Raw genomic sequence first — 27210 nt, forward strand, 5'->3', positions numbered from 1 at the left:
ACAAAAAACAAAACCATTCCTTGCTAAATAAGTTTTATTGGTTACTAGCACTAGAAGTGGATGACACACTTGGTGGCATTTGGCCAAATGATGTTCTGACAGGTTTATGTTGAGGTTTCTTACTGATTGAGTCATCATAAGACTTCACAGATAGAGAAAATGTTGGGCCTGTTTTCCACAGTGTCTCATTTTCATCAATAACATCTGCCCGGATGTGAACTGTGTGTGACCCCGTGACAGGAAAGGTCAACAGGAAGTTGACAGAGAAATAGTCATTGTGAGGCTCCACATTCTGAGTCAGATTGTTGGTAGTAACCAGGGAAACCTAAAACATAAGTATACTTAATGAGGCATGATTAAATCTAACATGTGTTAATATATAAACAGAAGTGGAAAATGAACATTATCAAGACAGTTATGGTGATACTTCTCATCAGCTAAAAGAGACTACACTGATTCAAAATATATTTATTCAATTTAATGAACAGGATTGAACAGCAGACATAATGTCTATGATCGTTTTCTCCACAAGAGACTATATTCAATAGCAAATAAAATTGTCTTAAGGGTACTCCACACCATGTGACTTGTGACGTACATAGAGAAAAATACTTTTACTTCCGGTTATATCTAGTTTGTGCACTGACGATTTCCCTGGCACCACTTGTAAGAGAGTCTTACAAACGCTTTTGAGATAAATGTTTTGCTATGGGAAAAGTATGCAGTACACTGAGAGCGACACCCTAATCATAAACAATGAACACATGGCATGATCAGGGAGTGACAGATAGAAAAAGATGTGCGGTTTTCTTTTTCAATAAAAGAACAACAGACGTCTGGGATTATGTTACATAATAATTTGTACACAATGGCTGCCGGTATGATGAGAAATTTTTAGGTTATTTATATTTTCAGGCTAATCAACCGAGTGTGTGTTGAAAGTTGATATTTTTGCACACTAATTTGTGCATTTCAATAATACATTATCTCATTGTGTGTTTATAAATACTGATAAAATAGTGTGTGTTTCTAGTTTTCCTATTTTACATCTGTCCAGTTAATAGCAAATAATGAGTAACTATATTCATGGTGACGTATGCGGAGACTTGCCAAAGTTTTTGAGTCCCAGACAACAGGAAAGATAACTCCAAAAAGGAACTTTGATACCAAAGATTTTGAAAATATTTTTTCTACATCAGTGAATAATTTTAATTCAAATTTTTGATGTAATCTAATTCATTGCTGTTTTTTTTATACAAAACATTTCTTCATTGATTTTTCTCTGGATGTATTTTAGAGAAAATGAGTTTTATCTATTTTTTATAAATTAAATAAATTTCTCTAAAAAATATGTTGATCGATAAAATTGAGTTTTTATGGTTATTCTGTGAGCTTAAAAATAGGCGAAAGGGTAAAACAAAATTTGTTATGCTAGGTATGAAAACGCCTTGGGAAAAATATCTTGAAACTTGTGAAATTATTATTTTAAAAAATCAGTATAAACTATGTTTTAATTCCTGGCCAGTTTTAAAGGTTGATATATGCCTCTTATTAGTAATCCTCAGTAATATGAGAACATAAGTTGGGTGTGTGTGGAGGACCCTTAAAATCTGTGAGTGAAAAGCATACCTTATGATCAGTGGAGGTTGAGGCTTTGTTAATAATTTCTGAACTGGCAGATACTTGTACTTTGGCTACTTTTCTGAACAGATTTCTAAGTCTTCCATGTTGTACAATGCCCTCGACCTTCACGGTCAACTGAGTGTCCTTGTGAACCTGAACCGGGTCAAGGGCTGAGGCCTGCTGAGGGGAAACTGCCAACTACAACAGGAGATTTTTTTTTAAAGAAGCATACTGAAACATGGGAAAGTCAATAACTGAGATTTAGCCCGATTGACATTTTCACAGAAAACAGTATATACTGATTCTTACCTTTATGTTAGTGGTCTGCAGTGTTTGAAAGAAGAACCTTGGATAGGTAAATGGAGTCTGTACTAATTTTCTGACACACTGACACAGGAAATCCACATGCTGAAAGTAAAAGCTCAATTTTTGAATATTTTAAAATGATACATAAAATCATAAACATGCACCCCCCTTGTCAATTTTTTTTTTTGGACTGGAGTGTCATGCGTCACTTATGTTATGATAGATTACCCGGTAAGTAGTTTATTATTTTGGCTGATTAGTTGTTTACCACATGCGTCAGTCCCTCACTGCTCTGATTCTGTATGATGCTGTTGAGATCTCTTTGTATGGACTGTATGGTGACAGTTAATGTGTCTCTGTCAGTGGTTGTTAGAGCTCCAAACTGTAAATACCTGGAAATAAAGAAAATGAAATTTACAGTTTATGGACCTTTTACCGTAATTAATAATCAAGAATCAGAAGTAATCTGAAAACTTTGGAAGTAAACAACTATTACACCAGGTGTAACACACATACACTGTAGTAGCTTGATGAAGAGACCTCTATTTACTGTTCACTGAATAGACAATGAAAACCTTGTCAAAAGTGCTTCCTCTTTTACCACATAAACCTCATCAGGTGACTTTTCAGTCAGCATATGTTTGAACAAGGCGACAAAAGCCAGCTATTGCTCTTTCAGTCTTTGTGCAAAGAGCCTGGACAAAAATGTCATGAAAGCAAGCCACAGCTAATAGTTAACGATTCATATTTTAAGTGCTGTTGCTCACCTGGCATGGCTGCTTCTTATGAATGTAAGAATACAGGACTTGATCACCTCACAACTTTGCTGCAATCTAAATCAGTTAAGGGTATGAACACATTAATTTCTAAGCATTGAAAAGAGCCTTGAGAGAAGTAAAATTTGGTTCTTTTCAACTCTGCAAGTATTTACTCTGCAAGTATTTCCAAAATTTGATATGAAAATATGAGTGTTCAGTTCATAAAATACTGCTTGAATGATGGATAAAAAACTTGCACACAATAGTATACAAATATGAATTCTAAAGCAAACAAGACTTTGGTATTCTTCATGTTTTCATCTGTATACATGCTGATAGAAGGATACAGAAGAATGGTGTGTAGAGTGTGATTATCTGCATCAAACGCCGACTGATAAAGATCTGCGAACCTCTCACTCAGGGATTCATACTCCTTCAGACACTTCCCCAACTGAAAAAAAGAAAAAATCTGAAGAGGTCAATGGACCATCACAGTCAATTGGATATCATTAATTTCTGACTTTCAACTTAGACTCGAAGATCTCACCTCATGAAAAAATTCCACTTTGGTGTGGACTTGTAACAGGGTATGAGATACATGATATAAGACAATTTTCTGACCTGATTCAGTATCTGGCTGACCCTGGAGATTTCATGTCTGTTGGAGACCGCCATAGCTGTAGCAATGGCCGGAGGGGGACATGTCCTGAAGGTGTTACAGGTGTGGACCAACTGTTGGTGTGTCTGTAAGAGCCAGATCCTCAGACAGACAAACTCACACTGAAAGACCATACTACCCACACCAGTGGAGGCTGCCTGTAATGAATAAACCAGAAGTCTGAGGAGACTGTTTCTTTTTAGAGCTCTACTGATCAGGCTCTGGGGCTATAAAACATAGATGAGTTCACTTTTAATCTCAGTCTCACTTTTCCAGTATAAATTACTTAAATAAAAGTGAGACAGAAATCAAAACTGAGTTCATCTATGTTTTATAGCACCGGAGCCAGAAGACAAAATAAATTTGCCAGCTATTAAACAAAATTATTTTTGCAGCAATAAACAGTAGGTCTGTTAGTAAATTTCCCAGACCTTTAGTGATACCAATGCTCGTTGATATAAGACCAGCATCTCTGATTCTTGAGACATCAGAATCTTCATGTTGGTCTCTGATTTGTCTACACAGGCCTCTGCAGCACAGATTCCATGGAGTCCAGTCAGCCAGAAGTAATTGTGTTCAGATGCAACCTAACAAAACAGCGCTTGTAATAATTGTAAGAATTATATTTAGAGTTTGTTTCTAGGTTTGAGAGTGTTCTAAACTTCATGATTAAGCAAAATCTGTCAAGAAAATAATTGGAGGCAGGAGCAATCTTCATGTTTTATTTTTATTTTTAAACGAAAAATTCAATTTTAAAGAACACTTAAAAGTTAAGTAGAATATATTTTCTCCTACAAAATCCTTACATGTTGTGCAAGATTACGAAATATCTCGGATGCGATCTGATACTGTCCATATCGCATGCCCTGTCTACCAACTTTGTAACCAAACCAATCATCCATGGCTGTAGAAACACACTGTAGTATCATACTCTGGACATGTAAAGGGATGGGGTCACCTCCAGCTACTTGGAAAAAGACAGTCCCCAGATACAAACAACACTGAAAATAAACAAGAGGCCCACGGGCCTTATAGGTCACCTGAGTTTCATGTAACAACTTCCAATGAATTTTGTTTGTGTTTTAAACCAGAGGCCATGAAATTCACAATTTTGCAAAGAGGCACTGCTGCTTATCATAATTATACACTTAGCAATGCTTACTAGATAGTCACTTAACACCCATAAGTAGATTAGAGTAACTAAGAGAAAAATGCACTTCCATTCTAAACCATGCAATTGTGCACCCCAACAAAAATAGACCCTGGGGCCACATATTTCAAAATTTTATCATCATAAATGTTATTTCATCAAATATGGTTCATTAATACTTATGAGTAAATTTCAAAGCATTCATTTATTTTCAGACTAGACCCCCCCCCCCCCCGATACCCCTGACCCAAGGGGGCATGAAATTAACCATTTTGCTAGATGCACCTTTCCTCATCATATATATATATATATATATATATATATATATATATATATATATATATATATATATATATATATATATATATATATATATATATATATAAATATATATATACTTAGATCATTGACCCAGGAGCAAAGGAAAAGATTTTCAAAGAATTTATGTAATGTAGAGCCTCCCTCCCCTTACACCAAGTAGCTAAACCCCTGACATAGGGGCCATGAAATTAACATATTTGGACAAGGCACTCTTACTCATTATAACTATGTACTTAGTTAGTTTATTTAATACTCAGGGTCAGAGGAGAAATTTTTTTTTAAAAATAATGTATTTTCACTGAATAATCTATAGCCCCACCCTAGCACCAGAACCCCTGACCCTGGGGCCAAGAAATTCACAAATTTGGAAGAGGCACTCTTGCTCATCATAACTATGTACTTAGTTAGTTTATTTGATATCCAGGAGCAGAGAAGAAGATTTTCAGAGATTCAATGCATTTTCACTATATAATCAATAGAGCCCTGCCCTAACACCAGAACCCCTGACCCTGGGGCCATGAAATTCACAAATTTGAAAAAGGCACTCTTGCTTATGATAACTATGTACTTAGTTTGTTTATTTAATACCCTAGATCAGAGAAGAAGATTTTCAGAGATTCAATGCATTTTCACTATATAAGACCAGCATCTCCGCCCTAACACCAGAGTCTCCCTGACCCTGCCATTTATTCACATTTGAAAGCCTCTGCACTCTTGCTTATCATGGATGTACTTAGTTTGTTTATTTAATGTTCTAGAGCAGAGAAGAAGATATTCAGAGATTCAATGCATTTTCACTATATAATCAATAGAGCCCCGCCCTAACACCAGAACCCCTGACCCTGGGGCCAAGAAATTCACAATTTTGGAAGATTTTTCTTTTCATAACTATGCACTTAGTTAGTTTTTTAATACCCAGGAGCAGAGAAGAAGATTTTCAAAGAAATAATGCATTTTCACTATATACTTATTTAGCCCCACCCTAGCACTAGAACCCCTGACCCTGGGGCCATGAATTTCACAATTCTGGTAGAGGACTTAATGCTTATTACATTCATGTCAACAGTTAGCCTGCTTGATGTCCAGGAGTAAAGAAGAAGATTTTTAAAGATTCAGCTAATTTTAGTGGTTTTGGCCCCACCCCAATCATCCATGGGACCATGAAATTCACAATTTTTGTTCCCCTCACCCATAGATGCTGTATACCAAATTTGGTTGAAATTGGTTTAGTGGTTTCAGAGAAGAAGCTGAAAATGTTCAAATGTTAACACACGACACACGATACACGATGGACGACCTGAGTGACTCAGGTGACCTAAAAATAAAGATGTAAATACATGTACGGTCAAAAGTAGAATTGGTAATCTTAATTGGATGGAATTTTTCAAAAAGCTCAATCAGTTTTACTGTATGTTCTTATACAGTTAAGATTTATCAGCGAGGGAGACAACAAGACTCCAGTTCCCCACAAGCAAATCTACTTATAGGGCCTATATTGTATGGGGCCTTTATTGTAAGTACATGTATATATTGTACAACATACATGTACTTTACATTTTCTCTTCTGTGAAAGCCCAAAAACAATGTAAATGCTCTAACCTTATTTTATCTCTGGCTGATGCTTTGTTACCTCTAGCTGATGTTTTGTTATTTCTAGCTGATGTTTTGTTATCACTAGCTGATGTTTTGTTATCTCTAGCTGATGTTTTGCTATCTCTAGCTAATGCTATCTCTGTTGATTTTGTTATTTCTAGCTGATGTTTTGTTATCACTAGCTGATGTTTTGTTATCTCTAGCTGATGTTTTGCTATCTCTAGCTGATGTTTTGCTATCTCTAGCTGATGTTTTGTTATCTCTAGCTGATGTTTTGTTATCTCTAGCTGATGTTTTGTTATCTCTAGCTGATGTTTTGTTATCTCTAGCTGATGTTTTGTTATCTCTAGCTGATGTTTTGTTATCTCTAGCTGATGTTTTGTTATCTCTAGCTGATGTTTTGTTATCTCTAGCTGATGTTTTGCTATCTCTAGCTGATGTTTTGCTACCTCTAGTTGATGCTTTGTTATTTCTAGCTGATGTTTTGCTATCTCTAGCTGATGTTTTGCTATCTCTAGCTGATGTTTTGCTATCTCTAACTGATGTTTTGCTATCTCTAGATGATATTTAATTATTTACCTCTAGGGAATGTTTTGTTGCTGCTTTAGATGACAAGTTTTGGAAAACTTGAAGCAGTTGACCCAGATTCTCTTCTATCAGCTGATGACTGGTTGATCCCAAGGCAGCTAGACACTCACAAATTTTGACACAGTTCTCATCTGATCAAAGAAAAAAACAAAACCCATTTTAATGAATACTTGATGATCCAAACCCTCAGATGTACTTGATGGGATGAAGGAAAAACTTTGAGATATCTGAGAGTTAAAAAGATGTAGAGGTTGAAATATTTAGGAAAAAAAGGTATGAACCTACAACTCACTTTGAAAAATTCATGGTCTGTGTATTTGAAACACTGATGTTTGAGAAATGAAAGTTCAATTGCATTTACCTGTTGCAGATTCCAGAATCTGTGTTAATTCCATTATATAGGTTCCACCAATTTCTGGGTAAGTTTTCACAAGTTTTACAAGACATTGCAGACAACGCTGGAAAAGACAAAATATTGAATATACTGGTAAGAAATATACTTAACTCATAACGAACCTTCTTATAACACATTTGTGAACACACACCACTTAAAAGAGCATTGCTTTACATACTGACTCTCATATATTTATTTATTGTGTCAGAGAAAGTTCTGTGATTTGATCTGCAAGGATTTTTCCAGTTTTTGATATGCAACTTTGGTGCTTCCAATTGATCTCTAACCTTGAGATCAATTTTTTTTTACATACATGAAAATGTAACTAATTTTGTTGTTGTTGCAAAAATGTACTTGTATAAGCTGCAAAAATAGGCAACCATAAAAACTACCAAAGATTCTCCTATACTCTTAATACTGTACATGTATAAAAGAAAATTACTGTTTTACAAAAGTGGAATGAAAGAACGGAATAAATATAATAAGTGCTTAGACTGCTTACCAGTAGAGCTTGCTTGTCCTTGGGTTCCTGACTCCATACAGAGATACAGATCTGTGTGGTGATGGCCAGTCGAGCCCCTTCTATCAAATCCTGTTCTACTTCTATCATACAGGCTTCTGAAACACAGAAAGCAAAAATCTTATAATACATGTACCTGTAAACTCATTAAAAAGAATTAGATCACTAAAAGCATATTTTAAAAATTTTAATCAAAGTTTTTTCTTCCTCAAGAAATATGCAAAACACTGCTGTAATTTTATCCTTCTTCAAATCAGTTATGATGATAAATAACACACTTACTGCTTTTCTTGTAGGCAACAGCTACATTGGAGTAAAATTCTATAGCTTTACTGGACAGGACAGCATTCTGAGTCTGATAGCAGATGTTACACACTTCCAGAACTTTCTGAATATCTGTTATTGTCACTATAATAAATAAATAAAATCTATTTCAATTTTGAATACACATTTAAATTGCAAAAACTGTAGATAAATATAAGAAATCTTACTGTCTCTGTGGAGAAACATCTGGAAAGCAAACGAGGAGGAGAGGGAGGTCAGCACCTGGAGACACGCCCACTTCAACAGGAAGGAGGGACAGGAAGTAGCAAAGGTCAGTAATTCCTACAGAACCCAAAAGAGCAGGGGATGAAAATTACTCTCTACCTCTTTTTCACTCAATCGATCAATTTAATTGATAAATCATAGCTACCTCAACAGAGTTGTATTTCCAGAGCTGGGGAGATTTCCTAGCCAGTAGATTTAGGCTCCTTAGGGACACTAATTTTACACTGTTTCTGGGATCAGTTTTGAGATGATGTATCAGAAGTTCTATTTGGCTGTGTACATCTCCTAGTGATCTCACCGCTAAATGGGTCAAGGTCTCCAAATTCAAAGTCACAAATTTTTCAGCTGGGAAAGTGGATAGCAAATGAAGACAAATGCCTCTTGCCTGAAAAGAAATCAGAATATATGCAAAATTAGCCTTCAGTAGATGTGTACAATAAGCATGCGTTTCTTTTAGTATGCATCTCAGCATAAAAGTTTTAAGAGCTTACCTACCAGTACAAAATAATTATGCGGTCAAATGAGAACTTTCTAAAATGTTCATCATGTGTAAGTTGAATAAAAAGATTGGTTGTAAATGTACTTAATTCTTCTTGCGAAGGAAAATACCACTGTTTACTTGATCAAAATAAATAAAAGACTGAATATTTAGGAAATCTAGACTAAAAGCAAAGAGACCCAATACTCTCTAAACTGCTAGATGTCATATTCTTTGTAAAAATAAGAGTCCTCAAGAACACTTTTTAAATAAATAACCTACCTTGGCAGCTGTAGAACTGTCATGATACATATTCTTCATTATTGGGATCAGCTGAAGTTTTAGGTGTACAGGAGTGGCAATATCCTCAATCATTTCAGCTATCTTACTACAAATATTGGCTGCAAACACCCTGAAAACAAAATCCAACTCATTTAAAATTGTACCAATTTTTATTATCTGGGAAACTAATTTAAACAAGAGGCCCATGGGCCTTATAGGTCACCTGATTATCATGCAACAACTTTACAACGATTGACTTTGGTTCATGTTTTAACACTGTTTAAACTAGACATCATGGCATTCACAATTTTGAAAGTGGCACCATTGCTAATCATAACTATACACTTAGCATGTTTAGTTACTTAATACCCATAGACACAGTAGGGGAACAAAAAAATGCATTTCGACTAATCAGTAATATTCAGCAATAATCGGTATAGTGTCACTACCACACATGAACCCCTGACCCTTGGTCCACACATTTCAAAATTTTGGAAAAGGCACCCTAACTTGCTTATCAAAAATATTTGATTAATACAAAGGAGAAGATTTCAATCAATTCATTTTCAGTATATAAGTAGAGCCCCTCCCCCCCATGGTACCCCTTACCCAGGGGCATTGAAATTCACAATTCAGGAAGAATGGCCCTTGCTCATCATAGCTATATTGGTAGTTCATCTGCTTAATACCCAGGAGCAGAGAAGAAGATTTTTGAACAATTTCTGCATTTTCTCTATATAACCAATAGAGCCCGCCCTAACAACAGAACCCCTGACCCTGGGTCATAAAATTCACAATAGCATTCTTCCTCATCATGACTATGTACTTAGCTAGTTTATTTAATACCCAGGAACAGGGAAAAAGATTTTTAAAGAAATAATGTATTTTCACTATAATTATAATCAATAGAGCCCCACCCTAAGACCAGAACCCCCTTACCCTGGGGCCATAAAATTTCACAATTTTGGAAGAGGCATTCATGCTCATTATAACTATATACTACATTAGTTTATTTAATACCCAGCAGCAGAGAAGAAGATTTTCAAACAATTTCTGCATTTTCTCTATATAACCAATAGAGCCCCACCCTAACACCAGAACCCCTGACCCTGGGGCCATAAAATTCAAAATTTTGGAAGAAGCATTCTTGCTCATCATAACTATATACTAAGTTAATTCGTTGAATACCCAGCAGTAGAGAAGATTTTCAAACAATTTCTGCATTTTCTCTATATAATCAATAGAGCCCCGCCCTAACACCAGAACCCCTGACCCTAGGGCCATAAAATTCACAATTTTGGAAGAGGCATTCTTGTTCATCATAACCATATTATTAGTTAGTTTGTTGAATACCCAGCAGCAGAGAAGAAGATTTTCAAACAAAATCTGCATTTTCGCTATATAATCAATAGAGCCCAGCCCTAACACCAGAACCTCTGACCCTGGGGCCATAAAATTCACAATTTTGCAAAAGGTATTCTTCCTCTGACATCATAACTATGTCCTTAATCAGTTTATTTAATACCCAGGAGCAGAGAAGATTTTTAAAGAAATCATGCATTTTCACTAATCAATAGAGCCCCGCCCTAGCACTAGAACCCCCGGCCCTGAGGCCATAAAATTCACAATTTTGCAAAAGGTATTCTTCCTCATCATAACTATTTCCTTAGTTAGTTTATTTAATACCCAGGAGTAGAGAAGAAGATTTTTAAAGAAATAATTCATGCATTTTCACTATATAATCAATAGAGCCCCACCCTAGCACTAGAACCGCTGACCCTGGGGCCATGAATTTCACAATTTTGGTAGAGGACTCAATGGTCATTCCATTCATGCTAACAGTTTGACTGCTTGATGTCCAGGAGTAAAGAAGAAGATTTTTAAAGATTGCACTAATTTTAGTGGTTTTGGCCCCACCCCTCAGGCCCCAGGGGGGCAGGGACCATGGAATTCAAAATTTTTGTTCCCCTTCACCAATAGATGCTTTGTGTAAAATTTGGTGGAAATTGGTTGAGTGGTTGCAGAGAAGAAGCTGAAAATCTTCAAATGTTAACACACGACGCACGAAGAACGACGACGGACAAAAACAGATAGCAATAGGTCACCTGAGTTTACTCAGGTGACCTAAAAATCTTAATGAAAAGACATTCCTTTAAAGTTTGAACTTAATAGCCTAAATGGTTGTTGAGAAGAAAAAGGCTTTAAAGTATAAGCCCCCTATGTTAGTTTCACCAATATTTTGAACATCTCCCTTTCAGAAGGGTCTAACGTTTTATTTCAATAACAAGTAGTTTAAGTTTAAGTGGTCTGTTGGTTCTGGACAGGAAGATGACAATATTAAAATACAGATAAAAAAAACACCACACAGATGTAATAAAAATAGTTCACCCAAAAATTTTGCACATATAAGCTAAACATCTGAAAACTCACTTGGACTTTGCGGAAAATTTATCTGCAGCAAATATAGCTGCATCTACTTCCACTGCATCATGGGAATCCAAACCATTGACAACACTATGGTGAGCATTCTTCCTCTCTGATATAATACAGGCAATACTGCCTAATGTTCTATAGAAAAAAGTTAGAGGAATATAAATACTTCTGAAATCTCAGGAAACTCATCAAATTTCACTTGAAAATTAGCTGAGATATATCAAAATACACAAATATATGTACATGTAGCAAACCATGTAGTGATGTATGAAAATTATGTTATAACAATGGCATTTTAAACATTTATAGTACCGGTAGTATAAAACTTTTATAATTGTTGCTTATGAGAGATTTATTTATATTGTATAAATTTCTTTCCTACCTGATAGCAAGAGCCCGAGCCACAGAGTCATTACTGTGTATGACTGTGTAAAGTCTCCTTACAAACTCGTCTACATTGAACACTTTGTCCAGGTGTTTGTCACTCTGCTGTATTACCCTCAGAATGCACCATCGCAATAAATTATTCCTGAAGTAAAAAGATGAATTGTAAAATTTACATCTGCATATTCTACACACTGAAACAAACCTTTTGTCTTTAAAAGCAAATCTCCTCAAAAAAAGATATTTTATCTTCACAATTAGGCAAGATTTTTTTTTAGAATTTTTAGAATTTTTACAATAAGAGACTATTCAATCAATATATAATTGTCTCCATTCTTCTCAATGATGATTATTTCAAAACTACAATACTTTTTTTATTGCAAAAATCACTCACCCTTCTTTAAATACGTCAGCAACCCTAAACACATCGGCAAGCTTTAGAAACGCAGAATTGATTATGATGGGAAAGGGGTACTTCTCAAACAATCTTGGAAATTTTACTACTGCTTCACATTGCACTCCCAGCTTTGCTGACCTCAATCCTGAAAGCAAAATTAATGTGTTTTAATTTCCCTTTTGGTGAACTACATTCCTTAGGTTTTAATTATTTACACCTATAACATTATGGGTTTTTTTTTATTTTCTTCTCTTGTGTAAGTGTATAATTCTTCATAATTAAAACATTTTTATGCTTGTTTTTTCCTCTCTTGTAAAGGCAAAATGTAATATATCTAGTAGTAAAAAAGCAATGACAAAAAAACAGCCAATTATGGCCAATGCTAAGAGTCAATAATGAATGCCACATCAGTTACATGTAATGCTATAATTTGAATTTAAAAACCTTTCTCCAACTCAAGAAAAGCAGTATTAGCATCTTGTTCCTGATCTACAGAGCTGGATTCCTTGTGCAAACTCGTGACACTGTCAAATTCGCCACTTCTTCGGTATAAGTGCCTTGCCATAACTTTACCGGCTTTTCTCAGCGCGGTTGTACGCCAAAGTATTCGTTGTAAAAAAAACTTAAGTTCATTTACATGTTCGCATCGATAAAGAAGAGGTATTTTATATTCTGAACATTCAAACATTAACATTTTTATAATATTTTTAAAAGGACAACATTCAGTTCAACTTATACTCTAAACGAATTTAATTCATTATTGAACAAATTAACTTTTGCTGTAGGTGAAAAGTCACATGACAATCAAAATGGCAGACAGTGTGAAAAACATATCAGCTTTGTTAACGGGATTAGCCAAAAGAAATTACTACAATGAATCTGAATACACAGATGATTTTTTAAAGAGTCAAATATTTCCGGATGTAGCTGAAGAAGAGTATGCATCACTACTCAAAAGATGTTCAAGTTACATGAAGGTTTGTGATGTAGTCCACAACAAACATACACAAGCACCTTTATATTCAATAAATTGTATCTACCTGTTGCATTTAAGAAGGTCAATATTCAGAAGAACAAAATAACAGTAGTTTTTAAAAATTATGATTTTATGCCATTTTGTATTTGATGATCTGACAGTGTAAGACCAGATATAATCATACATGCAAGTTCTTCATTATTTATATTAAAAAAAAACAAAAAAACATTTATCTGTAAACACATGGGCAGGTTGCACTCTCTAATTTTGCTGGTTCGTGGTGAGATACTCTCGACTTGCTGTGAACTTGTCACATCAAGGTATATAAGCATAAGGGGCGTTATATATAGGGAATATTAACCAAGTCTCTCACTTGTTAATTTGCGGAAGTCAAAAGTATCTCACTGTGAACCTCTGTCATGATGGAGAAAGAAATGACCCAGTGGAGGGGAAATTCAAGAATTATTTTATATTTCTATGACCCTGAAACAAGTTTGCTCCTTCAAAATTCAGGCCAATTTCCCAATATTTTATCTTTGTTGCTTTTCTTTTTGCTCAAAGTTCCTAAAAGTATAAAAAAAAGTGCCTTTGAAAATTTTGTTTGCAAAATTACTTTACCATGAGTATCCGTAAGAACATTTTATCATGTTTAGTGGTGAATGTACTGAATCATTGGGACTTTTAATGCATTGTTTATAGAGCCATCATAAATATGCGGCATTTAACAATGATACAAAACTTTCTTCCGCATTTTCAGAGTATAGTATCAGCTGATATGGATTTCAATCAATTAGAAGCATTCTTAACCTCACAAATGAAGAGGAGGGAGGCAGCAATGTCAGAAGAAGAGGCTAGTGCATACAGAAAATTCTGGAAAATACATAAAAATAAAATTCATGACACTTTAGTCTCAAAGACAAATTGGAACAATACCCTGAAAAAAGTGTCATGGCGGATTGATGTCAAGTCACAAGCTAAGAATACAGAAAATATGAACGAGCCAACAGCTATAGTGGAACTCCAAATAGAAAATCCTCAGGAATCACAGGTATTTTTAAATATCTGCCATATTCTTGTAAATTATAATTTATCACTTACATGTAATTGAATACTAAAAAATCTTTTTATTAAAAAATTTTTTACAGCATGCAGTATTGAATTTTTCCTTTCAGAAAGCTGATGTTGTGCAATTTGAAATGGACGAAAACAGATTAGCACATGTCTTGCAAAATATGAAAGACATTGAAGATCAAATTGTCCAATACTGCCAACAGTAAAATTGTCAATTTGAAATAATATTCTAAAACATCACATCGGTATGCCAAACAACTTGCTAACACATTGCTGTAGGAAAGTGAGATTTGATTTTCAAATATTGGCAATCACAGACCAAGCTTTTCAATGCAAATTTTGGATGAACTACTGCAAATGCCAATATCCTGAAGGCAACCATTGTTGATGTAATATATGAATATACATGTATCACATTATAACAATATAATGCAGCTATTGAAAGATCAATATAAAGACCATATAAGAACTACAAAGCGTCTTAAATGTTTATGCAATAAAAAAATTAAAACAGACTTGGATTTACAAATGTACACGTTTACATGACACTGAAATGGACAAACTATGCTACAAAATATTCATGATTGATGAAGTTTGTCTTAGATGAAAACCCAAAAAATAATGCACAGTTTATGTCACAATTAAAAGTGTCAATGGTTATGTCCTCTTGTATAACACCATCTCCTCTGATGTTACCAATGTGTGTTGGTATCCTCACCATAGAACTGATTGGATCTGCCCAATACAGCAGATTAGATCCTCCCTTTTCACTGCATTCAGAGGATTAGATCAAATCTGCCACTGTAAAAGACAGAAAATCATTCAGTAAAAAGAGTGTGTTAGTTGCATTTTAAATTAAAAAGTTCTTAAAATATCTACTATTTTATATACTGTGAAATCACTAATTTTCGTGGGGGGTTTAATTTTCTTGGTTTTCAAGGTATGAAGAGACCCACAAATTTATTTCCATGAAATGTAATTGCCATCTTCCCAAGTCAAGAGTTTCTGATCCGCTCTGCTCCACATAAACCCTTGACCAAATAGGATACGTTTGGCGGGGTTTACTGTCACACCATCTAGTGAGATTACACATTTTGAACTCTACTGACCTCTGCTATTAGCCACTCAGAGTAAACGAATTCAACAGAGAATTTGAGATAATATTGGTAGTCGGTAATAAATTCAATATACAAACCTTTAACTTGGCTATTTAATGATAAAGACGGTATTCTTGGGATTAAAACTGACGTGTTTTTCAGTTTATGATTAAGTTGCAGTTTAAATAAAACAATGATTTTGATTAGTTCATGCAAACTTGCTTGAGGCCAATCAGAGAACGCATTTCTAACCCCGTCAAACTTAGCCTATTAGGTCAAGGGTTTATGTGGAGTGGAAAGGATCAGAAACTCTTGACTTGGGAAGATGTGTAATTGCTTGCATATCACAACTCAACAATTCTTCATTCAGAAAATGAAATCCCCACAAACCCATATTTTTTCTCAAACCACGATAATATGTGATCTTACAGTGATATTTTTTTAGTTAAGTCCTTGTAGAAACTAACCGTTCATTGGCATTTCATCAATCTGTGTGGCATAGTACTGTTCAATGTCTCTCAGGATTCTGATGTCATCATTTTTGACAAAGTTAATGGCCACACCCTTGCGTCCAAATCTACCTGATCGACCAATTCTACAAAGCAGGAAAAAATCAAATTAAAATGTTTCAACGGTCATACACAGCTTCTTGAGCAACAATTTATTTAAAGGCTCAGATTAGGGATCTGTATTTTCATCAAACTCCATTAAGAAATAAGGTAAATGTGAAATCATCAGAGCCCTTAAACTTGATGTAGTGTGACAGTCATAGTTTAACATCATTTGAACTGAAGAAAAATGCAACATCACATAAAATCTATCAGCTATGCCCATTCTGAAGGTCACTGATAATTATGGCTTACCTGTGGATGTACAATTCTCTGTTGTTTGGGAGGTCATAGTTGATGACAAGAGACACTTGCTGTACATCAATACCTCTGGCCCACACATCTGTTGTAATTAACACTCGACTGAAATTAGCAAAATACATGTACATGTACATACAACTGTACTTCAGAATCAATTTAGCAATTTTAACAATCTTGATTACTGATTGACAGGAACAAGGTTACATTATTGTTACCTGGCCCCTGATCGGAATTCTTTCATGATGGCATCCCTTTCCTTCTGTACCATGTCACCGTGCATGGAGGACACGGTGAAATTGGCCTCCCTCATCTTCTCTGTTAACCAATCAACCTGTCAGACATACACAGATGGTTTCAAATCAATTGCCAAACTTACACATGTATGTTTCATCGAGAGAAAACTTCATTTATGTAAAGATGAAGATTTCTATAAAATAAGTTGTTTTTTAGACACTGTAGGTAATCATAATGAAGTATTACATTTGTGAGGAAGTCTCCCTTTCCCAACAAACAAATAATGCTGACTTAAGATTAATTTTTTTTAATCAATGCCATCATAAGATACCTTTCTCTTTGTGTTGCAAAATATGACTGCCTGTGTGATGGTTAGGGTATCATAGAGGTCACACAATGTATCAAACTTCCATTCTTCTCTCTCCACAGCCACAAAGAACTGTTTGATTCCCTCCAAAGTCAACTCATCACTGGAATTTACAAAAAAAAAATATTATTATTCATTTTTAAATACATGTATTTAAAAAAGATTTCATAAAAATCAATACATACTGCTTTGTGCATAATTATTTGTGAGTATGCAAGTAGATTTATAAGCCAAGGACTAACAATTTCCTTGAAATACATGTAGCACTGTCACAGATTCATTACATGTGAAAGTATTAAGTTGATTTGAATCTAGACTTGGTACACAATAAACAGAAAAATAAGCCTTCAATAAAATGGAATATACAGTGAAATTTATCTAATCCAGATGGGTGTAATCCAAAATCTTGTCTAATATGATGAAAGTCCCTTGTATCAAAATGTTCATAACTCAAGATTTTGAAAGCCTTTTTGTATTTGAAATCAAACAACTGACCGCTTGACCAAGATTCTGATGGGGTCTGTCATGAATTTGTTTGTCATCTCCAGAATCTCATGTGGGAGTGTAGCAGAGATGAGGACGACTTGCGTGGCTGGAGGGAGGTATCTGTACACATCATATATCTGCTCTTTAAACCCTGTTTGTAAGAATAAAATTTGTAAAATTGCTGTAAGAACAGTTCAATCAAAACAGATCTGCTATTTTATCTTGAATGAAAAGATGCAGTCAAAAACATTCTTTAATAATTTTTTGATCATGTCTAGCATTTTTAAACTGATTTTACATGAATAAAATTTTACACATGGTTCAGTTCATACTTGCAAGTTTATTTGGGATTCATTTATTCTCATTAAAATAAGGCAACCCACCTTTATTTAACATTTCATCTGCTTCATCAAAAACAAGCATTTTTATGGATCTTGTTCGGAGATTTCTTCTTCTGATCATATCTGAAATGTACGATATGTTATAGAAAGGACATCATTAGTATACTCTCTTAAAACAGACTTTAAAAAAAAAAAAAAATCACCTTTATTACTTATAAGTAATGTTTATAATAATGCAGTGTATTTATTCTGTGCATCAGAAATTTTTTGGAAGAAAAGGTCTGACTCTGAAAACTTGAAGAAAAAAAAGCCTTGGACACTGTTCTGAACATCAGAAAACTCAGTGTTTACCAAACACTCTTCCTGGGGTTCCAGAAACAACATGTTGTCCATAGTCCAGCTTCCTGATGTCCTCTCCGATGTTTGTACCACCAATACAGGCATGACACTGCACACTCATGTAATCTCCGAGGGCAAGGATCACCTATAACAAAGGAAAATATTAAATTGTTTTAAACAAAAGTTTTTTTTATTAATGATGCGATAAAAGACTTGAAGACTATGCTTATGTTATTAAAGTACTGATTTCAATTTGTGATTTAATGTTAATTATTAACTTATTGAGCAAGAAGTCATTGTTTCATCTTCACTATCCAAGATTTTTGGTCTTCTCTTTTCCCCACGACAGGAGCAGAGGAGACTAAGAGTAGACCTTGGGTAAACTCTTGGCTAGGGGAGATGTACAAATGTGTATACATTATTTTTTAAAATATGGATTAAAATTTGATACCTTCTGAATTTGAACTGCCAACTCTCTGGTTGGGGAGAGAACAAGTGCTTGTGTCTCCCTTATCTGTGTGTCCAGACATTGTAGAATGGAGATGGAAAAGGTGGCTGTCTTTCCTGTTCCCGACTGGGCCCTGGATTCATAATTTTATTAATAAATGTTATTACTCTTTAGATTAAAAAATCAATAATGTACACATAGATTAAGAAAAACATATTTGTTGAAACCAGATTTCTATTCATGCTCTGGCATACAGTTGAACTTCGGTATCTCAAATTCTGATATCTTGAATACCATGGATATGTTGAAGTGATTTGGAAGTCCCAACCACATATTCTTTAAGCATTCAACCTTTGATATCTCGAATCCTCAGATATCTTGAAGTTTTTTCTCAGTCCCATTAGGTTCAAGATAACGAAGTTTAACTGTAATTATATCTTCTGTCAAATTTTGTATCAATCTACTAAATTACTTACTGTGCAATGACATCTCTTCCTTTTATTATTGGTTTTATTGATCTTTGCTGGATGGCTGATGGCTTTTCAAATCCTGAAAATAAATAATTTTTCTCTTTTAAGTATCAACTTCATATTTACAAATGACATTAACGGTTAACCACTGGTTGAACACTGTTCATTTGAAAAATGAGGAAAATTATTTAAAAAAAAAGAACATGAAACAAAATAACGAAAAACCAAGAAATGTGTTTAGCTTTCGCCTAGTTAGAATAATCTAACTGTGTCTCGGTACAGGCCCTCACCACAGTTAGAATACCACCCATATACTCGCAATGTAGCAAAAAATTAAATCGCAAAACGATTTTGAAGAATATAAAATGATTTGCACTGAAAATAACTACCAAAATAATCAAAAACAAACCTTCTTGAGATTGCTTATGCCTTTTATCCCAAAAAAATAATCCATATAAATAGGAAAATCCAATTCATTGTCTCAACGTTTTTCTCTCGATTCAAATTGCCTCCATGTTTACATTCGGAACTCTCTAGATTGTTCCTAGTAAATGCATTATGCGAGTTATCGCCCGTGTTTCTTTCTGCTACAAAAAAGAACATGTTAAACAACAATATCATTTTAACGATAGAACATGTGTTTAGCTTTCGCCCAGAGTTCTGAACTGGCATAAAAAAGGCTTCTATAACACCACTGAGTGTGGGGGAGAAAAACCCACAATGACTGAATGTCACTACTAGGTAAATTATTGTAGAAGAAAGCAGTAGTACTGTTTAGTTTTCCATTGCGTTTTCTCTGAAAACGAAAATGAATGGAATTCTGGGGAGTTAGCACCCCATGTAAATTGGAGCTATATACCCGGTTACAGGATTACAGGGACCTATAACTATAAAAATTCATATGACTCTGCTTTTTGTATACACTGGGGAGACTTTTTAAAAATGAAACAGGTGCCTGTTCCCTGAATTCCAAACAACGTAATTTACTTCTTTTTGTAATTTTACCAACCATATGCATATATTCCTCTTAAAAGATCTTCCCTTAAACCCATGTGATCAAATGTCGGGGTAACATCAACATCTTCGCTTGTCTCAAATTCGATAGTTTTCAAATCTTCTTCCAGCACGCGTCTCGCCATTTTTCTTTTTCGGTGGAATCAACGTCACAAAGATGTTTGTGTTCATGATCGGAGAAACGTTTGATTCTACGGAGAACAGTTACTGCTAAATATCCTCAAAATTAATTTCGGAAAAAATATTCAAAAATTTCATTAAAATATTTATAAAATATTTAATAAACAAAACAAAATGAAAAAAATTAATAATAAAAAAAAATGAATAAAAAAACGAACAAACAAATCGAAAAAAACTTTATGTATAATCGATACTTTTAATAAAAACGGTTGGTGGAACAACTTTTTTGTGAACGTTTAATGCAGTATAAAAATGTTCATTAAAGTGTTTGTACAATCATAATTACTCGGTCATTTCATCCGGTGATGGAAGGATGATGTTTTAAATACATTCGAGGTTGTTTTTCCGATCTCTGACTGAAAGACCCGAGATGATACGGATGTTGAATAGAGCGTGGCGGAGTCAGCCGAGGATTGCCGATTAATATTTATCGTTCACGGAAATAGCCGAGTAGTTACGATTGCGGTTAATGGATCTTTACATCCTTATATCCCCTAAAATAAATTTGTAGTTGAATGTAATTGTGGGGAGGGAGGGAGGTTTGAGGATGGATATATAATAGCGATTTTTTCAACAAGAATGTTGTCTTTTTTTTTTCATTATACCCCCACTTTTATTTTCAACATCGAACTTTAAATTAGAGAGAACGATCATAGGCATTTATGCCTGCTGTTCAATCCATTTCTAAATGAGTAAAATATATTTTAAACTAACTTTAAATGGAATTATGAATTAATACAACCTGTTTTGTTTATTTTAACCCATTTTCTCTCATTGCATGTGGTTTCGAATTCGGCAAATTGCGTAAAGATGAAGATGATATGGATTACTTAATGAGTTTGCATCATTTGATCTTATGAATCATATTACAGCTGTATTAAAAATATATCTTGTTGTTTTTTCCTCTGTCAATACGATGATGTATATATCTATGAAGTAAAAATTTTTACCTCGCCCTCCGGGCTCGGTGAAGTTGTACTTCTCGGTGGCTAATCATCGTATATGACTGAAAAATATACTGAACACCACTAATTGTATGCACTATATTATTCATGATTTGGAAATAAATATGAAAAGTATAATATGGGACATGCATGCTTAATATTCTTGGGTATGGAAATGCACGGTGTATTATTGATTATAATTGTTGTTTAACGTCCCTCTTGATAATTTTTCACAGTCAGAAAATATAGTGTATGCTATATAGTGATCATGCATTTTACACCTAGATTTTTTTTTTTAAACTTTAAGGTCAGACGACATGTTCCTGAAAAATATATACCCCCCCCCCCCAATAACTTGCCATTTATGTATTGCTACTTAACAAGTTTCCTCACGAAAAATTGATGTACCTTACCAGTCATTTCTGCAAGATACAGATACCAGAGGGTGATGCTTCCCATATATTCTATTTGGTAATCTTTTGAATTTGAAAACATCCCAATTTTTGGTATACATATTTTGTAGACATTTTGAAAATAATATAGAAATAACAAAAGAATGATAATCATAGATATTTTTTTTTGGGGGGGGGGGGTGATAAATTACGAAGAGATACGAAATAAGATTTGGAGGAACCTTAATTAGTAAAGCTGCAATGTATAGAGAACAGTTATTTATAAATTTACTATTCAGACTCCAAATTATAAACAACTTACATTATTCATTAATAAATATTCTAGTTTGTTTTGTACTTTTTTTTCGGGTGTTCAAGTTATGAGGATATACGAAAGCCTATTAGGATCAATCTAAAGAGAAAAAATCTTAAAAGGCGTTATAGCGCTTTTTGAAAAGGCGTAATAAGGCGAAAAAAGGCGTTATTATGCCTTTCCATTTCAAAAGGTGTTATTACGCCTTTCCAATCCAAAGGGCGTTATAACGCCTTTCTGAAAGGTGTTATTACGCCTTTCCATTCAAAAAGACTTTATTACGCCTTTTTAAAAGGCGTTATTACACCTTTCCAAACGGCGTTATTACGCCTTTTAAAAAAGGCGTTATTACACCTTTTTAAAAGGCGTTATAACGCCTTTCCAAAAGGCGTTATTACGCCTTTCCACAACGCGTTATTACACCTTTCTAAAAAGCGTTGTTACGCCTTATCAATAGGCGTTATTACGCCTTTTACTTTCAGTATGACTAAACATATTTCCACAACGCGTTATTACGCCTTTCTAAAAGGCGTTATTACGCCGTTCCAAAAGGCGTTATAACGCCTTTTCAAAAGGCGTCATTACGCCTTTTCAAAAGGCGTTATTATGCCTTTCAAAAACGCGTTATTACGCATTTCTAAAAAGCGTTATTACGCCTTTTACTTTCAGTATGACTAAACATATTTAGCCCAACTGAGGGGGGGGGGGGGTGCAGAAATCGTACCTTTGGGACATGAATTTCACAATTAGATATAAGACGAAATTCTCCAAAAATAATTCAAACAGATAGCAATTAGATCTCCAGGAAAAAAGATTTTTTAAATGCGACATATGTTTTTAATGTTGAACCAATAATGTCCTTCTTTGATACCAGACACACCTCTACTAAGTCATTGATTTCAATTGCTCATTATACCGATGCAAATAGTTTGCCTGCTTTTTTCCAAGAAGAGAGAAAAATGTCTTCAAATGACAGGAATTTTTATACATGGCAAGGAAAGCTCCAAGATACATCTGCCTATATCCTAGATTTTCATAAGAAGAGGCCTGTTAAATGCAAAATAATGGTTATTCAAATAATAACCGTTTTGAAAAGGCGTTAAAACGCCTTTTAGAAAAGCGTTATAACGCCTTTTAAAAAGGTGTAATAACGCCGCCTTTTTGAAAAGCATAATAACGCCTTTTAGAAAGGCATTATAACGCCTTTTAAAAAGGTGTAATAATGCCTTTTAAAAAGGTGTAATAACGCCTTTTTAAAAGGAGTAATAACGCCTTTTGGAAAGGCGTAATAACTAGAGTTGGGTATTGCGAGTGAAAACCATATTGCGATATATTGCAATATTTTACGTTGAATATTGCAATATATTGCGATATATTGTAGATTAATTATCTTTAATAAATTTGACTGTGCAGAAAGTTTAAAATGCTGTCAAGTTCAAAGACTATTTGAATTTATCTATAAATTTTAAAGGGGGAAGGGGATAAGACATTAATCGTGCACATAATTATAAAAACTTTTAATCAAATACCAGGTAAAATATTAAAACAAAATGTACTGATTTATGTATTTATAAATTGAAAAAAAAAAGTATGCATAGTATATTCTCATAGTATATTCTTTATACCTTTCTTTGGGGGGGAGGGGGGTGTTTTATTGAAATAGCATAAAATGTAACTTAATGTTTAAAACAATACGTACTATATGGAAATTTTATGTGGTCACAGAAGGAAATTAAAGCCAGAAAGAAATTGTGACATATTTTTGGGCGTTTGGTGTTTTAGTCTGACCCGACCTAATTTCACATTATGACATACGATCAGGAACTGCATTGGCCTGTTTCTATTGTTTTAATATACATGCTCCTAGTATAGCGTGAAGGTGTTTAAAATGGCATGAAACTTGTTAAAAAATAATAAAAAGCAACACTTTATCAAGTGAAAACATGGATGGCAATTTATTTGTAATATGTATCTTGAACTCTACATTCATCGTCGATCGTGTAGATTCCATGAGATTTTGAGAACCACAGTACACATGGTATACACCTGTAGAAATGTTTTATACATTTTCTTTCTTAATAATTTTATTTAAAAGTCCTTTTATTAAATATTAATTTTATTTTAAAGTAAGATATTTAAAATTGCGACAGTGAATGAAACCCCCCCCCCTCTCCCTCTCTTCTCTCTATCTGCCTCTGAAAGCTGACGAAGTATTTTTTTAACTAGATTGAAAAGGCTTGGGTAAGTTACAATTATTAATTCAGCAATTTCTACAAAACAGGAGGTTTTTATATATTTTTATAAATATCGTGAAATACCGGTATCTGATTTTCATATCGCGATATATTATCGTGGTGGATAATACCGCAATATACCGATATACCGGTAATATTGCACAGCCCTAGTAATAACACCCTTTAGAAAGGCGTTATAACGCCCTTTAAAAAGATGTAATAACGCCTTTTTAAAAGGCGTAATTACACCTTTTTGAAAGGCGTAATTACGCCTTTTGGAAAGGCATAATAACGCATTTTGGAAAGGCGTTATAACGCCTTTTAAAAAGGTGTAATCACGCCTTTTTTAAAAGGCGTAATAACGCCTTTAGAAAGGTGTTATAACGCCTTTTAAAAAGGCGTAATAACGCCTTTTTGAATGGAAAGGCGTTATAACGCCTTTTTTCGCGTTATTACGCCTTTTCAAAAAGCGTTATAACGCCTTTTAAATTTTTTTTTCTTTAGATTGATCGTAATAGGCTTTCGTAAGGATAAAACAGCATATTTATTTATTTTAATTTAAGAACAATAATGTACTTATGAAGACTACACATATTTACATTTTTCCCTGCAAATAACATTGTAACAAACAATTCCAACAACTTTTTAGCCAGAAATGGTAGTACTAACTATAATATTGTTAATTAATTTTCAATTATAGATTTTAAAATGTAGATGGTTCTTTTATTGAATATTCGCGTTTCCTGAAAATATGTACGCTGATTTTCCCTATGTAATAGGAATGGCTATTCTTATGATAAATCGAAAGAAATACCATGCCATGGGTAAATACACACTACTTTGTGAAATCGGAGACTTTTCTGTTGGTGATTATCAAAACCCGAGGATCGAACTAAGCAAAAAATTCCTAACAATTTTTTTGTTTTTTGAATGCTTAGAATTATGACATTTTACGAAAAATTCACATAAAGTAAATGGTCAGACAAAAGTGGAACCAAATGCCAATTCCCTAATAAAATGTACATTTAATTCTATGATAATAATTTGTTTTGAAAATATTAACGTTTTCGACCGGTGTCGCATAATATTTGGTCCGCCTCGTTTAAAGGTCCGGCCGGACCAAATACGATAACATATTTGGTCCGCCTGGCTCTATAAGAAAAGGTCCGCCCACGGTCTATTATACAAATTGTATACCTGTGTTCATTCGATATTAATTGAAAAACTATTGTTTTAAAATTAATTAAGGATATAAATCCGTATTAATAGCTAGTGTTTCCTTCAACAGAATGTAGTAAACAATAAGCAAGAAATTATTAATACATAAATAAGGGATTGTATAGATTTATTGATCGAGTTTCCTGTCGGGAAGATGGGACATGCTTATTTTGTCGTTTATATACACTAATGTCAACATTACCATTAAAAAAAATATTAAGAATACAAATGTACATACATTTACCTTCACCTCCTGTTTACTGGCAGATTAATCAGTATGCAATGAACAGATGAATATTCGTAAGTCCAACACGGATCATTTAGTTACACTCTCTTTCCAATAAACATGATAAACGTCCGACTTCCACTCGCAAAAAAAATCACATCTTTCAAAATATATTTCTTTATAGTATAAATAAAAAAATCTGTCATTTTTACGTTTAATATTGTTGTCATAACTGGAGGCCTGTGACAGGGGCTTATGTCACGGTGTACTACCCTACACCCGTTATTGTAAAAACAACATGCCTGCAGATTGGGCAGTTAAGGGTTAGCCAATAATTGTCTCGTTTGAGAAAACCTAAAGTACCATATCCCCTGTGTTTTTATAAGCTAACACTGTTTCTTACCTATTCAAAAGCTAATTATTATTTCTACTAGATCTCTGCATTTCATTTCCTGAATTTTGCATTTGCATTTTCCGACAATTTTTGTTATTATTTCGGAATTCGACATTTTTATTTTCATTTCCGACATTATATATTTATGTTTGTTTTTTCCACGTTTTCGGATTTTTTTAAAAAGATACTTTGTTTATGGCAATTTAAGGTTATTAGGTTAACATACATAACAAAGATGGAAATTGTAAATATGTATTATATAATATTATTTATTTCAAATCACATTTTTAAAAAAATCTAATAATACATACATTCTGTATACAATATTATGTCTAGTTATAAGTAAAGAAAAGAGTTAAGTGAAAGTTCACAATACCCACATCTGCTCCAGGGTAAAATTAATTAAGTTTCTTTGACATATGAGCAAAGCCTTTTCTTTGAATATCTAAAATATTGTACTTTAAAATTTTTTATAACGGAAGTATGATATTTCTTTTCTATTGCCGAAAAAATGCTGACATGAATTTGACAAATGTCGGAGATGAAAACTTTTAAAATGTAAAACTGTCGGAAATGAAAAGTTCAATTTGTTTTTTTTTTTTTTTTTTTTTGGGGGGGGGGGGATTCCGGAAATGAAATGCGGCCTACTAAACATGACTCCGGGAAAGGGTAAATGTGCATTAATTGGCGAAATCAAAGTGAAGTCGATAAATTGCTAGTTTATAAATGCCTTTATTAATCATATTTAATATACAGGTCGGTCATATAAAATCTCTTAGCACTGCATTTATAATATATTTATACCCATGTCTCTCGGTTTAAAAAAAAATCCGATCATTTTATACGCCCCTCCTAAATGGTTTTTTTTTTTGGGGGGGGGGGGGGGTATGGGGCCTTAAAATCTCGCTGCTAACGTGTCAAAAAAGTTTAAAGTATTAATGAATACCAGTATCCAGTATGTACATATATATCCCACATTTTTTTCCAGAAAAAAAGAGCTTGCGTTTAAAGCCACCCCCAATTTCAGAAGCCTGGTACTAGAATTTCCCGTTAGCTTCTAACAAACAATTTTGATTTTCCACCAGAGAAATACTACTCACTTCAGTACAGATTTTTTCTCCCTTCCCACTGTTTTACTATAGGGAGATTTTTTTCAACCAATA

The 27210-nt window shown here is 33.9% G+C and overlaps 2 protein-coding genes across 2 annotated transcripts; one reads left to right on the forward strand and one right to left on the reverse strand.

Annotated features, from left to right (window-relative positions):
- Window positions 1-16: 16 nt before the first annotated feature.
- Window positions 17-20309, reverse strand: LOC134283459 (integrator complex subunit 7-like). The gene is made up of 29 exons (XM_062765913.1): window positions 20142-20309; window positions 19139-19211; window positions 18666-18795; window positions 18227-18359; window positions 17918-17998; window positions 17544-17685; window positions 17013-17151; window positions 16663-16778; window positions 16442-16549; window positions 16046-16173; window positions 12432-12579; window positions 12036-12182; window positions 11651-11788; window positions 9221-9350; window positions 8606-8845; window positions 8403-8517; window positions 8194-8319; window positions 7894-8009; window positions 7359-7455; window positions 6989-7128; window positions 4152-4346; window positions 3777-3932; window positions 3309-3503; window positions 3035-3138; window positions 2697-2762; window positions 2198-2321; window positions 1933-2031; window positions 1630-1821; window positions 17-325 (listed from the first exon to the last, which is right to left on the reverse strand). The coding sequence occupies exons 1-29, from the start codon at window positions 20269-20271 to the stop codon at window positions 35-37; spliced, it is 3999 nt and encodes a 1332-aa protein (XP_062621897.1). The 5' UTR covers window positions 20272-20309; the 3' UTR covers window positions 17-34.
- On the forward strand, window positions 13209-14947 carry LOC134283458 (COMM domain-containing protein 1-like). Its single transcript, XM_062765912.1, has 3 exons — window positions 13209-13411; window positions 14168-14458; window positions 14583-14947. The coding sequence occupies exons 1-3, from the start codon at window positions 13232-13234 to the stop codon at window positions 14685-14687; spliced, it is 576 nt and encodes a 191-aa protein (XP_062621896.1). The 5' UTR covers window positions 13209-13231; the 3' UTR covers window positions 14688-14947.
- Window positions 20310-27210: the final 6901 nt, after the last annotated feature.

This window comes from Saccostrea cucullata, unplaced genomic scaffold, assembly GCF_032062105.1.
Source record: "Saccostrea cucullata isolate Sc308-1 unplaced genomic scaffold, CSIRO_AGI_Scuc_v1 ctg527, whole genome shotgun sequence".
Taxonomy (NCBI): Eukaryota; Metazoa; Mollusca; class Bivalvia; order Ostreida; family Ostreidae; genus Saccostrea; species Saccostrea cuccullata.

What these genes read in the sequence shown, in the direction of transcription:
- LOC134283458 (XM_062765912.1), top strand. Translation starts at nt 13,232, where the DNA reads ATGACAATCAAAATGGCAGACAGTGTGAAAAACATATCAGCTTTGTTA. An exon ending in GATGTTCAAGTTACATGAAG is followed by an intron (nt 13,412 to 14,167) that starts GTTTGTGATGTA and finishes CCGCATTTTCAG; the next exon opens with AGTATAGTATCAGCTGATAT. An exon ending in AAAATCCTCAGGAATCACAG is followed by an intron (nt 14,459 to 14,582) that starts GTATTTTTAAAT and finishes TTTTCCTTTCAG; the next exon opens with AAAGCTGATGTTGTGCAATT.
- LOC134283459 (XM_062765913.1), bottom strand. Translation starts at nt 20,271, where the DNA reads ATGGCGAGACGCGTGCTGGAAGAAGATTTGAAAACTATCGAATTTGAG. An exon ending in AACCCCAGGAAGAGTGTTTG is followed by an intron (nt 17,999 to 18,226) that starts GTAAACACTGAG and finishes CGTACATTTCAG; the next exon opens with ATATGATCAGAAGAAGAAAT. An exon ending in TGCAGACCACTAACATAAAG is followed by an intron (nt 1,822 to 1,932) that starts GTAAGAATCAGT and finishes CTCCTGTTGTAG; the next exon opens with TTGGCAGTTTCCCCTCAGCA.